At 38.7% G+C, this 15,596-nt stretch overlaps 1 protein-coding gene across 17 annotated transcripts in view; it reads left to right on the top strand.

Annotated features, from left to right (window-relative positions):
- The window catches only part of NAALADL2 (N-acetylated alpha-linked acidic dipeptidase like 2), a 412,826-nt gene that overhangs the window by 87,375 nt on the left and 309,855 nt on the right, over positions 1–15,596 (top strand). For 11 of the 17 annotated variants that reach the window (XM_085587326.1, XM_085587331.1, XM_085587333.1 and 8 more), the window contains exon 3: positions 2,922–3,000. The exons of 2 other annotated variants lie outside the window; for them this stretch is intronic. Coding sequence is in view for 3 of the 15 variants with exons in the window: in XM_085587325.1 (XP_085443451.1) it covers positions 15,353–15,593 (241 nt within the window). In the remaining 12 variants the exon portion in view is untranslated. Of the gene's footprint in view, positions 1–2,921; positions 3,001–6,379; positions 6,461–6,517; positions 15,594–15,596 lie in introns of those variants that run through there. 4 more of the 17 variants (XM_085587325.1, XM_085587324.1, XM_085587337.1 and 1 more) reach the window with 3 other exon arrangements.

Below are 15,596 nucleotides of genomic sequence, written 5' to 3'. Positions count from 1 at the left end.
TTGCTTAAAGAGTGAATTAAGAAAGTGTTGCTATAGAAACTTTACATGTGTATAGTGCTGCTCTACATAACAGTAGATATAATAGTCTAATGACCTTTCTGAGCCAGCTGTAAAGTCAAAGAAAATGTGTTAAATTCAGGCTGGCTGCAGAGATCATTAAGGGGTTTGTGACTTCACTCATTTCATTGCCAGAAAGTGTCTCTGGCATTGTCTCATAGAATGTTTCTTTGACTCATGTCAAGCCATATAACAAATGCTGGTCACAAAAGACCTGAACTTTTGTAAAATCCAAGTGCTCCAATTGTGAATGTGTAAACTGATCTGTAATCTGTCAAGCATAAAATGTACTACTGGGAAAAATTCATTTTCATAATCTGAGAAAATGTGATGATGGATCGAAAGTGGCAACATCTAATCCTAGAGCTGTTCTATCCTTGTATCCCTCCTTCCTCTCCCTGCCCTCTCTACCCACTGAATTCTGAGCCTCATGTGAAACACAGGAATTGCAATTGTAAGTGAAATGGGATTTGTGCTCTAATTTTCATTATTCTCTCCTAGCAAGAAATACTTTCCTTCTGAAGTATAAACTTTGTTAAGGAGAGAACGATTTCTTCAGGATTTGTGTACAGGAATTTTTTTCCTCAGGCTTCCCTACTGAAATTACTTCAGAGTCGTTATCTGTACCTTTGCTAGCTGCATAAAAGTTATATATATGTGGCATGGATGAACATAGTCATTTCTGGCAAGGAAGGTGGTCACTAATGAAATAAATGGCTCTGGCTGGTAAAACTGAAACATGACCTTTTACTTTCAGTTCCCTGATTCTTGTTGTGTTACTATGCCAACAAATTGTTTTGCTCCTTTTTAACTGTATATCTAGAAGTTGTAGGGGTGTGAGAGCCTGCAGTTATTAGTCATGGTGGCAGAAAAAACTTAAAATGTTCTGCATGTCCAAATGTGAGAGACAGGACAAAGCTATAATCTGTCGATATTTTTTGGAATTGTTCACTGTGGGTTTTTTTTCCCACTGATTTTCAACTAAATATTTAAACAAAACAACTGCCATTCTGTGTCTGCTAAATTTGCCCCTGCACTTGTTCTTCAAACTGGTCAAGCACAACCATGTTAGAGTGATTAGTGTATGACTTTTTTTTGCCCCCTCACTTCTTTTCATTTCCAGTAGATGCCTTAAAAAAAATCATCTAAGTGGATGAATTTAGGAGAATCTCTCAGAATTCAGTGGAATTACACAGACAGCTTCTTTCTGTACCTCTGGGTCAGGACTGAGTAGTGTCATAACTTAGCAGCTATTCTTCCCTTGATACACATATGTAAGTCCTATTAGTGTTAATGCCTTTTTGAAATGCTTCCCTCATATATTCAATATCTACTACTGTGTCCAAACTCTGAAGTCTTATGAGTTGCATGGCATGTGACTGTCTCTAGAGCTTAATAGAAAGTTGGATTTAATCTCATCGTTCATCTTTTGAGCAGTAAAACTGTAAGAAAGATAAAATGTTGTAACGTGAAGCTTTTATCTGAGACCTGTGAGCAAATACCTTTTTTTTTCCCTGGTCCAGGGAAAAGACTGGGTTTTTTTGATTTTTTTTTCCAGCTTCCTTTTGTCTTGTCCAGTCAGACCATGAATGTAAGATGTACTTACAGGAGCTGTATAGTCTAGAGGTGTTGTTTTACAGAAGAGTAATACAATATTGTATTGTTAAGGAAATGTGATTTTTGGAACGCAATAAATCGATCCTTCAGTTAAAATTTTTGCTGCTTTGCTGCAGTGCATTTTCAACTGCCTTCGTGAAGAGGGGACTGCGTTTTTGAGAGGCAAAACATGAATTTTCTTTAGGACTGGTATTTTTCTTGTAGTTTTACTTGGCTGTACAAAGCTTTGTGCATCCCAATCCAACATTACTATTCCTGCTTTAACTGTAAAATCAGTAAAATTTATATTAAAGCAAAGTGTCTGGGAGATGGAACTCCTGCTAGTTCAGTGTGTAATTTGTTTATTTGGATTAGTGCTGGTTGTGCTATGAAATGGAGTAATGGAGGAGCTGGGTGGGTTCTGCATTCTGCACATTGGAAAGAAATCACAGAATCAATGAGCTTGAAAAAGACCTCTGAGGTCCAACACCACTGAGTGAACCAAACCTTGGCACTGAGTGCCACAGTCTTTCCTTCAACACTCATGGTGCATTTATCTTTTTTATATTTTAAAAATTACTTCTTTACTGATATGGTTGTGCTTACAGAAAGTTACAACAAAAGTTGGTTGGTCCTTTTCCCTCTTTGTTTCATAATTTATGGAGTGCAGCCATGGAAGCTTGCTTATTAGTGGAGCAATCTGTGGACTCTTTATAACAGGCCTTGGTTATGACTGAACTTCAGTGATGTGCACAGAGGGTGTTTAAATGTGTACTGAGCTACCTTGTTCTGCTTAAGGAAGGAACACATTGACAACTGAATTCCATTAAAGAAGGAGGGAGATTTATATGGGTGATAATGAGGTTGCTACTGGAAAATAGGTGAAATATTGAAATGGTCATAATATCAGTGTTGTTTGTTTGTTGTAATAAGAACGCTTCCTATTTCCTGATGGATAGCAAAGGCAGTTGTTTGTTGTCCAGTATTTTGTGGTATAGTAGAAGTACCACCACAAATTCCCTGCTGAAGAGTCAGACCTTGCTCCAGATACAAGGACATTGATTTTAGCATTTTAGGCAGAGATTTTGTTTCTCTAAGTAAGAAAAAATATTTCCTAAGTACCATCATGCTTCAAAATATGTTCTACTTTGCTGTAGTGTCAGGAAAATGCATCTTCTATTTATATTTACAATTTGCATCATTGCAAATGATTAGTTTTCTGTTTCAATGAGTGGTATTATAAAATGTGGTGTATCCCTCTTTTGCAGAGAATTAGTGTAGAGGCCAGATTGAAAATATGCCTTCGTGACAAAGTCTCTACTAAGCTGATCCCATCTTGGCTTTAAGGTAAATGAAATAAACCTCTTCTTCTCATCATGGTTGTTATTCAGCTTGGAAGAAGTGTGAGAATATCACGTACTCAGAATAAAAAAAGTATTTTAAGGAGTTAAATTGCAAAACTTAAAATTTAGTAAAAATAAAGTGTAAGCATAAGCCAGTAATTTGAGTATGGCTTCAGTAATTAAACTAAATGACAGACAGTGGCATGAATGCTTATGTGTCTTACATACTGCCTTGGTAACTGTCTGGTTTTGTCTGCAAATTGAATATGCATATGAAGGAGAGATCATTCTAATTGAATGGAAAATATGAAATTAAAAAGGCAACAAAGTATAAATAATTGAAAATCAGGTTGCAGCTCTGAGCTTCTGTATGTTGGGAGCTCAGTTGCAAACAAAATTGGTAGAATGGTAATTCACATTTTTCTTGCTCCTAATTTTCCTTTCATGGTACCATACTCCTGGTATAGGGAGCAAGGCAGTGAAAATGATGAAGGGGTAATTAAATATCTGTAGGAAAGTAAGAGCCAAACCAGAGACTAATTTTCAGCACTCTACAGCTTTCATTATGTATGTATATGCTTTGATTTCTCATGTATATGGAAAATGTATCCTCTAACTGCATATTTTTAGCCTTTCTCCTCTAGAATTGTTTAACTTGCTGTGGCAAGTTTCCTTTGTTTGTGAAATCATTGCAGAAAAGTGTTATTTAAAAAACTTTATGAACAGTTAGATACCTGTGAGTTCAGCTAAGAATTCTTAATCTCAACTAAGTGTCCTTTATAATAATTTTAATGTTTAGCATGTCTTGTTCATTCATTGAAATCACTCAGAATGGGTAATTTTCAATGTTTGGAACTTTTTGATTCTACATGCCCTGCTCTAGATGCCTGTGGATGAAGACACCAGTGAGATTGCTGTACCCAAAAAGCTTTATTTTCAAGCAAAACTTGCCCGAAATTTAACCAATTCACATAGACATCATAGAAACCATGTGCCACTTCCTATCCCAGTATTGGGGTTGTGATACTGGCACAAGCCATAAACCCACGTCCCAGGAGCACAATAAATTGGAAATATTCTCTGTCAGAGTTTGTTCAGTTGTGTATTTGGTTTAAAGGCCCATGATTTGCACTTAAATTTCAGGTACCCCTAGAACCAAATCAGATTCAGTAGTTGTTGGTTATTTGATGGCAGCAAAAGGTGATGCAAGAGTGGACTTATGCTGAAATTGCCGTGTCCTCCCCTCTGGGACACTTGGGCTGCTATGTGAGGAGCTGAGTGAGAGCTGCTCTGGCTGAAGCCAGCCTGGGCTGGGAGGAGAGGAATCTTCCCCTTCATTTTCACTGCCCAGCTCTGTTTGGGTTGCAGGACTGCCCTGCTGGTGCCTGCCAGTGGAATTGATCCTGGGGCTTGAGAATGACAGAGACAAGTGCTCCCAGAGTTGGGGTGTTTGAACTGATACTAAGGACTGGATCAGTATCTCCAGTGGCTGAAGTACTGCTTTGTTTCCCTGGAATAAAAGATAGCACAGTTCTGCTTCTGTGATAAATAGTTTTTTATTTATCTTGACATGGTTTAAAGCAGCACTTTCTCGTGGTGAATGCCATTCTTCTGGGTTTAAAAAAAACTCTCATCTGTTGCTTTATGTTATTACAAATTCAAAGGGCACTTTAGTACTGTCAGCATGAGATCATCATTGTCTAATAATATTAGATGTCTATTAATGTCAACAGAACCCTCTTCCTAATGCAGCCATACCTTCCAATCATGCTGTAGCTTTCACTACAAAGCAATTATCTGAGTTGTGTGAATTGGCTAAAACCTATCAGCTATTAAAACTCAGAACGTTGCTTCTGCTTGGAAAGAAAGTCATGTTGCTTAAGTTCCCCCTCCCCTTCATCCATCTCTGAGAGCGGGAGCCTGTGTGAGGGAGAAAAGGAGCCTGGTGGTGCTTAATGGCTGATGAATAAAGCCAAGGATGCAGGAACAGTTGCCTGGCAACCTGGGAGGATGGGCTGAGGTCCCTTGTCACTGCACAGGAGTTGACACTGGCTCATCTCTTGAGCTCATGGAGACAGATTTATGAGGGTTTGCAGACTTTATCCTCTGCATGTATCATGGCTGGGTTAGATTTGTATCTTATGTGTTTTGTCTCTGTGTATTTCATAGTTCTAAAAAGAAACACAAGAGGAATAGAAGCAAATCAGCCATTGTACCTGAAGGAAGAAAACGTGTGCTTCCTGTCCCATGCAGTTATTGTGCTTTCAAGATGAGAGCCATGTCTAGGAAGAGATTTGCCTAAAATTGAGAGCTCTTAGACTTAATTCCATATAATGTTCTGTTTTCTTAGTCTGAGAGCCTTCTGGAAATTATCATTAGTGCTAAAAGACAATGAGCTGGAATTTGTGTTATAATTGCAGCTCTGAGAAGAAGCCTTTTTGTGGTTAAACACAGCTCTGAAGTGACACATCTGCTTTGTTTCCCTTCTTACACAGAAATAAAGTCAGGCTGAGAACACACTGAGAACTCTGACAGACTTGACCTTGTACAAGTTGTTCTTAAACAATTCAAATGGATTTTGAACACAGGTGTCAGCACAAGGGGTGCATCTCTCTTTGTGCTGCAGTAGGGTTGTAGGTAGGTGATGTTTCCTTAGGGATGTGGTGTTAATTTGGTGTTCCCTCGAAGACTTTTGGGAAAGTACATGTACATTACCCCATGAATGTTGTTCTCATCAAGTGAATATTGATCCAGTAACTATTTTTCTTATATATGGAAATAATTATTAAGGAAGAAGGTGCAACTGGCTTACAGAGGTTGCAGTGTATTTTGAACATTTCAAGAGACAGTAATTTTCTCTGCTCTTTTGTTTCTAAGAAACAACTTTGGTGCCTAATGATGAGGTCAAAGCTGTGGGAAACAGGTTGGGTTCTTAATTTGAGCTGTTGGACAAAAGATCTACCTGGCAATTTTGTGCCCATTTCTTACAGCAGGCAAAAGTGAGGTTAAAGTGTGTGTATATCTACAATTGTATTATCTTGGGGATCCTTAAACAAAAAAATCAAACACTTCTCTCTTACTTGTAAGAGCAGTTGTCATTTACCAAATGCTTGCTTCCACTTTTTCTTGTTGAGTTCAAGCTTTTTGTTAATAGTTGTTCTTACAGCTGAAACTTCAGAGCATTTTGCCATGGTGTGAGACCTGACTAGCTGTCAAAAAACACTGTTTGCATGGAAATATATTGATAGAATTTGCAAAGAAATCCATTAAATTTACTGCAAGCTTTGTAATTATCAGACTTGGAATAATAGTCTGATTTTTATCAGTGTTTTCATCTAACTTTTTTTTTTCTGCACGATTCATTCTCCCTCTCTGTCCCCAAGCAAACACACAGAGGCCAGACAGCAGCAGCAGCCAGCTGTGTGGAACTGCTTCCTTGTAACTGGAGATCCTCAGAAAATCAGGTGAAAGGTTTGAAAAGTTTCAGTTTGGATAGCCAAAGCCTTGAGGCCGTTGTCATTAACAAAAATGGTCTTTCTCCTTCTTTCTCTTGCAGGCTGCAGCTATGACTTACTATTTATCTTTTTAATGGTTTATACTTGTATTACAAGCCCTGAGTTTGCTACAGGGTATTGAGAAATGTTTCGTAGCTCATGATGATTCATGGGAAAGTTTGGATAAATGCTCTGGACTGGTAACTTGGATTCTTTAGGGCAACCTTGGTCTGGGGCAAGATTGCTCTTTCTCATCATCTGCACGTGTAATTGTCTGTGGATAGAATTGTATTAACCTAAATTTAACCACTAGCATCGAGGGAGCTGCAACTGCACTGGTGTTACAGAAACTTTGGACCCAAAGCCTCGAAGCTGTGCTTTAATCTGCTGTATCAATGAAGGAAAATATTAAAACTATTACAATTTTAAGAGGAATCTGTGTTCATGTCAGAGGTGTCCAAATTGCTGTCTGCTTACTCCCCTATAGCAGATTTTAAGATGGCAAAATACCATGAAAATCCCTATAATTCAACCAAGAGAATAAGTAAGCTAATTTTTTTTTTTTTTTAACTGTGGGCACTTTGTATTACTTTCCCTCTGTCTGTACCATGCATTTCTGTTGAAAAAAGCATGCTCAACTTCCGTAATGTTACCAGAAATGTTCTTTTATTTGCAATTCAAATGGAATAATTTTAAACTTTAAATCATTGTTGTCCAACTCTGTGGAATGTGAGTGGAGTATATTAAATGCTTTCAGCATTCTGTTGAAATGCATGCTGCTGTCTTAGGAAATTTCAGTATTCCTGATCTGTTAAAACATGGGTTCCATTGAAATGTTGGTTAAGGAAACTTACACTGTGATGCTTTAAATCAGACAGTTTTTACACTTTCAACTTACTTTTTCAAGGATTTTAATCTTCTTATACTGACCCATATTGTAGTAATTTCTGTTGGGCTGCTTCATTTCTTAGGGAACTGAAACACAGAAAGTAATCAAAATTTCAACCCAGAGCAGGCAAGAATTAAAATTTACCTTTTTTGTGTGTGAATTAAAATTTACCTTTTTTGTGTGTACCGTGAGCACTGTATGAAAGTGAGATTCTGATTTCTTAATTATGGAGACAAAATTAACTTCTCATCCTTCATTTTGGATTCGGTGCTTTTTGTGGTACATAATATCCTGTCCATTTGGGATATAGAAACAATTTATTGGTTAAAGCATATGATCTGACAGGAAAAAAAAGGGTCATGGCTGATGCATTTTACATCTAATTTCCTATGTTGCTTCTGTATTTTAAAAATCCATGTGAAAATATAGGAAGCAATTCAATAACTGCATACAAGTAAGTACCAAGCCAGCAGCTGTGTTTTCTAAGAGTACAGCACTACAACTGGAATTGGGAAATATAAAACTTTATTGTGGATTTGGGGAGAAATGGAAAACAGTGCTAATCTAAAAATAATTTGTCTTTTTTTTCCCCCTCTCTGTTGGGGAGCATAAGATTTTGCTGCCTTTACTCTCTCTGGAAAAATAGAGCTCCTTCTGCTTTTTAACAGTACTGCAAAGCTGATTCAGAGATGCAGACAACAATGAAGAGTGTTATTCCACACTAAAAAGGCTTTGTATGGGGAGTTACTTATGGTGAATAATTGATCTAACAGCTAGCTTGGAAAAAAGGAGGAATTTATTCCGTCTGGAGCTCAACTCGGGTGCAGAGATTGTGCTGGGCCAGAACCTTGGCCTCGCTGTGTGTAGTCCCAGTGCCTGCCCATCTGATCTGGCAGCCTGGTGGTTAAAAACCAGAGAAATGTGCTTTGCTGCAGCCTGGGAGCTGTGCTGCACCTGCAGGGGCTGTGAGCAGGGGTGATGTGCGAGGCTGTCCCTGAGAGGAGGAGATGGATGGGGTGAGGCTGTGCTCCCCTTACAGCCTGCTAGCAGCAAGGAGAGCTCCTTGTTCCCCTGTGGGGCCTGAAAAACATTTTTGAGATATCAGGAAACAGAGAAGGAGCAGGAAATACTGGAGACCTTCCTACACTGGTGATGTCATGATGATATTTTGCCTTTTCTTTTACATTATACCTCTTATGTATTCTCAATACTCTTAGCATGCATACTTGTAATTCCTTAAGTCTGGTATTTTAGCACAGTTCTGGTATTCTGTTAGGCCAGAAGACCAAACATCCCAAAGACCTCACAGCTGGAGGCCAGGAGACCCTATGCTATCTTAAAAAACCAAGGTCCCCTCTAAAACACATTGAAAATTAAACCCATATAGGGGGGAGTCCTTTAGGACAGAGGGATGTCATGATATTCATTCAAGCCTCTCATTAGGGCATCTTTGTTAGATAACCTAATTTGCAAGATCCATAGAATTGTATCCATGATCTACCACGTCTGCATTTCAGCATGTTCCACCTTGGCAAATTGTTGCACCATAAAAATCCTTATTAAATACCCAGGTAAAAACTGTTTATCACTTAACCATGCCTGGCTCTTAATTTTAGAATCAAAGCAAAGGAATCAGTGAGACTAGTGGAGGGAATGGCTTACCAGAGCTTCAGGAGACAACTACACCTGGCACAAGAGGGCAGCAAGTCTGCTGGCTAGAAAAGTAAAAAACGGGTGTGGGAATATCAGCTCAGAGGCTTTTCTGGACGGTGTGCACCCTCATTTGTCCATAGGTGTGACCAAAAGTATTTGTCAGAGACCCTGTTTGGCCTGGTGGGTGATGTGTCAGGGCAGTTTGGTTGCTTTGCTCCATTCTGGTGGGATTCAGGCTCTGCTTGATGGGATGTGTGGATTGCAGGAGCTGCCTGTCCTGCTGTACAGGGCAGTCCCACTCTGTGAGGTCCTTTGTAGCATATTACTGCTTCTCTGTAGGATATACATAGATATTTATCTATATATATATGTGTGTGTATGTATTTTATAGCTCTCCTGTTGTAACAATCTTTAGTGATTGGAGATTCACTCAGAAAATTCTTTCTGGCTCTTCTGTATTTGCTGGGGTAGAAGATATTTCAGCATTCAAGTCTTTGTTGGCTTGAAAATCCATCTCCATATTAAATCACTGTATTTCATATAGTAAATTTGTTATAAAAGCTTACATATGTGCCTGGAATGCAAGCTGACCTACTTAAACTACAGCCCTTCCCAGCTGTGCTAGATGGATTTAGAGATACGCGTTCATCTTGCCAAAATCTAAACCCTTTTTTGAAGAGGTGCTTTTTCTAAAAGTGTAAGGATAAAATGGTGATTTTTTTATTTCTATTTAGAGCTGATCAGCTTGTATTTCCTGTATTAGATTTCTAGACTTTCTTCTTCCTAATATGATCTTAGAAAAGTAAGATTTATTTCTTAGTTGTGCAAGATGGAGTTAGTATTAGCATTTATAACGTGAGCTCTCTTGCTGACAAACTTTCTTCATTCCCTCACTCTTCCATTCTCTTTTTCTTAAGCTGCTTACTTGTCATGCAATTTTTCCTTTGATTTCAATTATAACTACAAGATTCATCAAAAGTAGATGGGTTGTTTTCCTAAATAATCAAGTGGCTCAAAGGGCAGGGGAATTTTTATTACATTTTGTATACTCTGCATTACTATCATTTATAGCCTCATATTAAAAAGTACCATCTTCTGTGCACCAGACCTTTATAGGAATTACAGAAAAGACCAAATTAGAAGGAAACAGGAGAAACTAATCCTTTTTTTTCCTACCTTCTGCAGACCAACTTCATAATAATGTGTCTGCAGCTTTGGCTTCTGTGCACTCATCCTTCAGCTGCTGAAGTCTGAAGTTGCTGAAGCTTGAGTTGTTATTTATTTTCTACAGAACTATGTTTTCATTAACTAGGAACTATAAAACATTAAAAGTGAATCAGGAGGCCATTGCTGGTTTTGATTGCTAACTTTTTTTTTTTTTGAGGTTTGGTTGCTAATGCTCTGGGAGTGAAAACTGAGGATCAGGAACTGATTAGAAAATGGAATTTAAAGGAACTTCAAAAATTGTATTTTGACAAAGCACCTGTTTTCTATGGAGGGAAAAATACTTCTGTGAGGAAAATGCTCTTGTTTCAGCCTTCCAAATCAGGATTTTGAGAGTGAACAAGGGGAGATGTTGAGTCTTCTTATGGTCATGAAGGTAAAGCAGGTCACATTGTGTTACATTTGTCAATCATGTCAGGATTGTTAAGTCTCAGAGAGAGCAATTACCCATAATTCAGGTATTGTGAAAATAATGTATGCATTGTTAACAAAATAACAAAAAATAACGAATCCTTCTTTTTTCTGCATACTAATAAATTCCCTTGGCATGTGATTTTCTCACTCAGCAAGGGATTAGGGAGAGCTTGAACAACATGTCAGTCATTTTGCTGGATATGCTTTTGAAAAAGAAGACTGCTCCCCTGTGCAACTATCCCCCAGCAAAGTGGCCAAAGGGGAAAAACACCTTCTCCGGGGTTTGGAAAATCTAAATTTTAATTCTGTTCAGTCCACATCAGTGAGCTGCAGGTCAGAGTGGTTTTTTGGAGCCTTTTCTGGTCCCTTTAGTAATTTCCTGTTATTAATGCTTAGAAACAAATGCTTAGAAATGCTTAGAAATAAATGGGAACAAATATATTTTATTTCTCACTAAGTTCCAAAGAGGTGGTGTTTGCATCTATGTGAAGTTTTATACCACAGCATCCTTGTGACTGGTGAAAAAGTGGTTAGCACAATTAGAGTTGGAAATAAAACTTGAACAAGACAAGGAATGATGGAGTAAGTCTTCCCTGGGCTTTGCTCACTGCTCAGTGCTGTCTGTGCAAGGTCTCTGTTGCTGGCACTCACTTTTTTTTTAGAGCACCACTTGCATAGACACTGAAAACCTTTTTCACTTTGGGTTTTGAGACTGGTTATCCTTTCCTTTGTGTTTAGTCCATTTAAATTGTGGAAGAAAGTATTTTTCCCTCTCATCTCCTGTTTTAATTAAGGTTGTAGCCTAAACAGCTGCTTGAAATTTAGAGGCAAACCAAATAATGCTGTTCCTTTTGCTGTACCATTTTTCATCAGATAAATGAAATAACCATGTTGCTCTTAAAAACAAACAACTAACCAGCACTAACAACAAGAAAACATGAGCACCAACAATATACAAACATCAGAATCTTTGCCTCTCTGGTTTAGTGAGGCAGACAGGATTGGCACTGTCGCTTTGCTCCCAGCACTCCTGCCATTGTTGAAGGTGAAATATTTGTCATTATTATCTTGTCAGAACTGACAGCCCATGATGCTAGACAGGTGGTCTGTGCAAGAACTTTACTGGCTGCTTTTGTCCTGTGATAGACTTTAAAGCAGCTGGTTATGAAGGAGCAAGTGTTCACAGAGCCTGGATCAGGGTCATCTTAGCAATTGTGTAAAAGAACTCTGCATAGTCACAGTTGTTACGTTGCAGTTCTGGATATTATTTTTATTATCTCTGCAATTTCATATGTAATAATTTTGTGTAATTATTCACGTTTTGGAAACATTGGGATGATATTCTTTGGAAAAAACCAAACCAACCCCCAAAATGTGTATTTCTGTTCCCTTTGTAGAATATCTTGTGTAACAAAGCATCCTGCCAATAGAGAGTGACAGCAGCAGTGTCAGCTGTTGGTGATATTGCTTTGTTTGCATTGATTCTATACAAACACAATATTCTTGAGTAAAAGTGAGAGTCCTGAAAGTCTTTGGGCCAGCACACAGAGGAAACCTTGGCTTTTCTGAAGGTTTGCAGTTGTGAGTGCCTCTAGCTTTGCAGACCTACTCTAGAAAACTTGACAAAACTCCTATCCTCTCTCAAGTCTCAGCACTATTGTGTGGTGTGTGCTCTGTTTCCAGTGACATGGAATTTAGGCTTGCAGTCACCCATGGTGTCAGCAGGGTGATGCAGTGCTCTGCTTGCCATGGCTTCATGCACAGCATAACTGAATTTTCTCTTTTCTAGCCCTGATCACTACAATCATCGAATTATGTTTCTGTTCACTTTCTGTCAAGTGCACTCCTTAGAGTAACAAATACTGTATTTGATGTGTAGTAAATACACAGAATCACTTTTCCTTTTTCTGGAGGCAGAACAAAGCCACTGCATTTTCACACTTGGGTTTTTCTGGAGAGAGTGAATGAATTAAGAGTTCCTCCTTTGGAAAACACTCCATTTAAATCATTGCACACAATTGAACACAACAAACAGTTCTAGGAGAACATAAAAGCAAGAAAGCCACTTCTCACCATCAGTTATTGTTGGGAGAGGGAGTGTGAAAAATCTTGAGTTTCCATCCTTTTTGCGCTATTCCCACTTGTAGGCTTCCTCTCAAGGGAAGAAGTATTTTCAGTACTATCACTCTCATCTCTTGAATTCTTAAAAATATTTAAGAGTTAACAGAAGGTGATGTGAGAAAATGCTAGAACTCAAACTACCAAATCCTTCTGTAGGTGCTAAAAGCCTAAAATCAAATCTTACTCTTGAAGGAAGTGCTGGTACTCAGTAGCTAAGGAGAGGAGTTATTTTTATTGCCTTGGACTTCAGTTTTCTTTGAAATAAGTAGCTCTCTTTATAGGGAGGGGGGGGACACCTCATGGAGTACACTAGTGAGGGTAAAAACTAATCAATGTGATTTTTTCCATGCTTAGAAGTAATACTAGCATAGGTTATTTAAGGATTTCTCTTTCAAGAGTTGGACAGTTTGTGTTTGGAGAGGCCAGAAATGCTTTAGATGTTTCTCTCATCACTTAATTAGCAAATACATTTTGTTTTGCAGTAAAGAAAGTAATTGATAAATAAACTTGTTTTTCTTAAACATGTGTTAAAAATAGAGCAAAGCAACCTTCTTTTTTTATGGAAGCTCAGCACCAAATCTTTGACTTCCCCAAGTTTGAGGGTCAAGGAGAAGTTTCTGAATGTGTTCCTCTGGAAGGGATTGTGCAAATTATCCCTTTTTAAGAGGCCTGGTTTAAAAGCATGAATAGACATAGAGCCTTTAATAAAAGCTCAATGTCTGCTCTTGCACACTTGTTGTCCAGTGGCTGTCCTAACAGAAGCTTTCAGGAAAGACCACTTTGGTTTTTCACTCTTGAAGCAAACACAAAACCACCAAAGTTCTTACATATTACTTTCTCTGCACACCAAAATAACTTCATTTAGTCTCTGTCCTTAAGCAGAGGAAGCTGCACCAGAACTGAGCTGAAAACCTCCACCCACTAAACAGATGTTTCAATGGAGTGTTTCACTGGCACTTTCCAGTGCAAACTCAGTGAATTAATCCAAAGATGATGTTCAGCATTGGAACTGGACGTCACGGAGCAGCTGGGGAGATTCCCCAGGTGTCTGCTGGAGTCTCAGCCCTCGCACTGACCCTGAGCTGGCCGGGGCAGCTTCAGCTCATTGGCAGTATGTGACAGTAGGATGCACGAGCCTGGTGAATTGTAGGAAGCACTGACTGCAAATTTTGGGCCATGAGCTGATTAGGGGGGAATGTGTAGCAATAGCTCAGCTAAACTAACACAAAATAACAGAAAGCAAATTTCAGACCTCAGTTAATTTTTCTTCTCTGTTTTCTTGGTAAAGAGCTTTTTCTGACTGTGGAATGGTCAAATGAACCCAATTATTGTAATAATCAGGCAAGAATAAATCATGAGCATTTTCTTGTAAATGCCTTTATTTCTGTGAATTAACTGAGAACTTCTTTTGGAATTCACTCTTCTGATAACTGAGGTTTGGGGGATGTCTGATTTACCTTCTATAGCAAAACTCAGGACATAAAATATCTTTTACTTCGGCTTATGTGATACTTACCTTGAGGGGTGGGGATGTTCTTACTCTGAAATTAGATTTTTGTTTGAATTAGCATAGTTTGTGTCAGAAATTTTACTTGAAAAATAAGCTTTACCTAGCCTGAATTATCTTGAAAAACTCATCTTCTAGTTTTTATCCTCTGTGTTTCTGTTTTAATACTTTAAAAAGAATGGAAGAAAAAACAATACATTTTAGTTTTAAAAACAGACTTAATTGCTTCTGGATTACAAAACTTTTCTAATCCTATTGATTTTACCAATTTGGGTGTAATCCAGATGGAGATTAACACAGGGAGAGCTAATTACCTCTTTTAAATTGCAGGTTTTTGTTCCTTTAAAATAACGCTGTGTCTTCGCTTTGATTTTTGTCATTGGCAGTTGCAAATGTAAATGTTGAAATAAAACAAACTTAGAAGGCAGAGAGACAGGTGTGCTTTTTCAACAAATTGATTACAAATGTATCAGACACCTGTTATTTGATTTACATGGCAGAAAAGAGCAAATATTTTCTTGGAACTCAGTTGGGAGTGTGGCTGGATAAGATTATCTCCTTGTGCTGGAGAGGGAGGATAAGACAAGCAAAACAACCTTTTGTTTTGTTTAGAAGCCCATTTTGTTACAGTCAAAACAATATTGAAATTGCAGTGTTGAAGGAAAGCATTTTCCTTGGGGATAGTCCTTGGGAAAGGCAGGGGAAGGGTGGGTTGAGTTTGAGGTTCCTTGCAAAGTTTTTGCCAAGCGGCTCTGCATGGGCAGCAATTGTTCTCTTTGGTGGAGAGCTGCAAAGTTCTCAGCCCAGGCACTGGTTGGATAGTTAACGTTTAGGTTTCCTACGAAATGCAAATTTACAGGTTCTTTAAAAGCAGTTGTAAACTTTCTGTGGTCTTTGGCATTTTGTCCCAAACACCTGCCACGGAGCCGAGAGACTTCCTTCATCTTGCAGCCTGTGTGAAAGCGAAAGGAGAGGCTGGAAGGAGCAGGAGAGCCCAAGAGGAGACAAAGCAGCCTTGCCCGAAGCACATGTTAATCAAAGCAGATCAAAGGATATGATGTCAGTTTATAGAGAAACAGGTCAGGCAGGCCCAGGTAGCTCAGGAAGCAGGATACCGATTATTCCCAGCAGAAAGTCAGGTATAGGGTTACTGCGCCACGGCGGAAAGTCAGGAGGTCAGAACTCGCACAGCAACCACGTCCCCTGGCTGGAAGAGCTCTGCTCCTCTCAGGGAGTTTATAATTCTGTGGAAATGGGAGAGAATGAGGCCAGTGCAGCAAGTGCAGCCCAGCCAGGTA

Source organism: Lonchura striata, chromosome 9, assembly GCF_050655825.1.
Source record: "Lonchura striata isolate lonStrDom1 chromosome 9, ASM5065582v1, whole genome shotgun sequence".
Classification (NCBI taxonomy): domain Eukaryota; kingdom Metazoa; phylum Chordata; class Aves; order Passeriformes; family Estrildidae; genus Lonchura; species Lonchura striata.
Note: the sequence above shows the minus strand (reverse complement) of the source record. Positions and strands in the feature narration are given on the sequence as shown.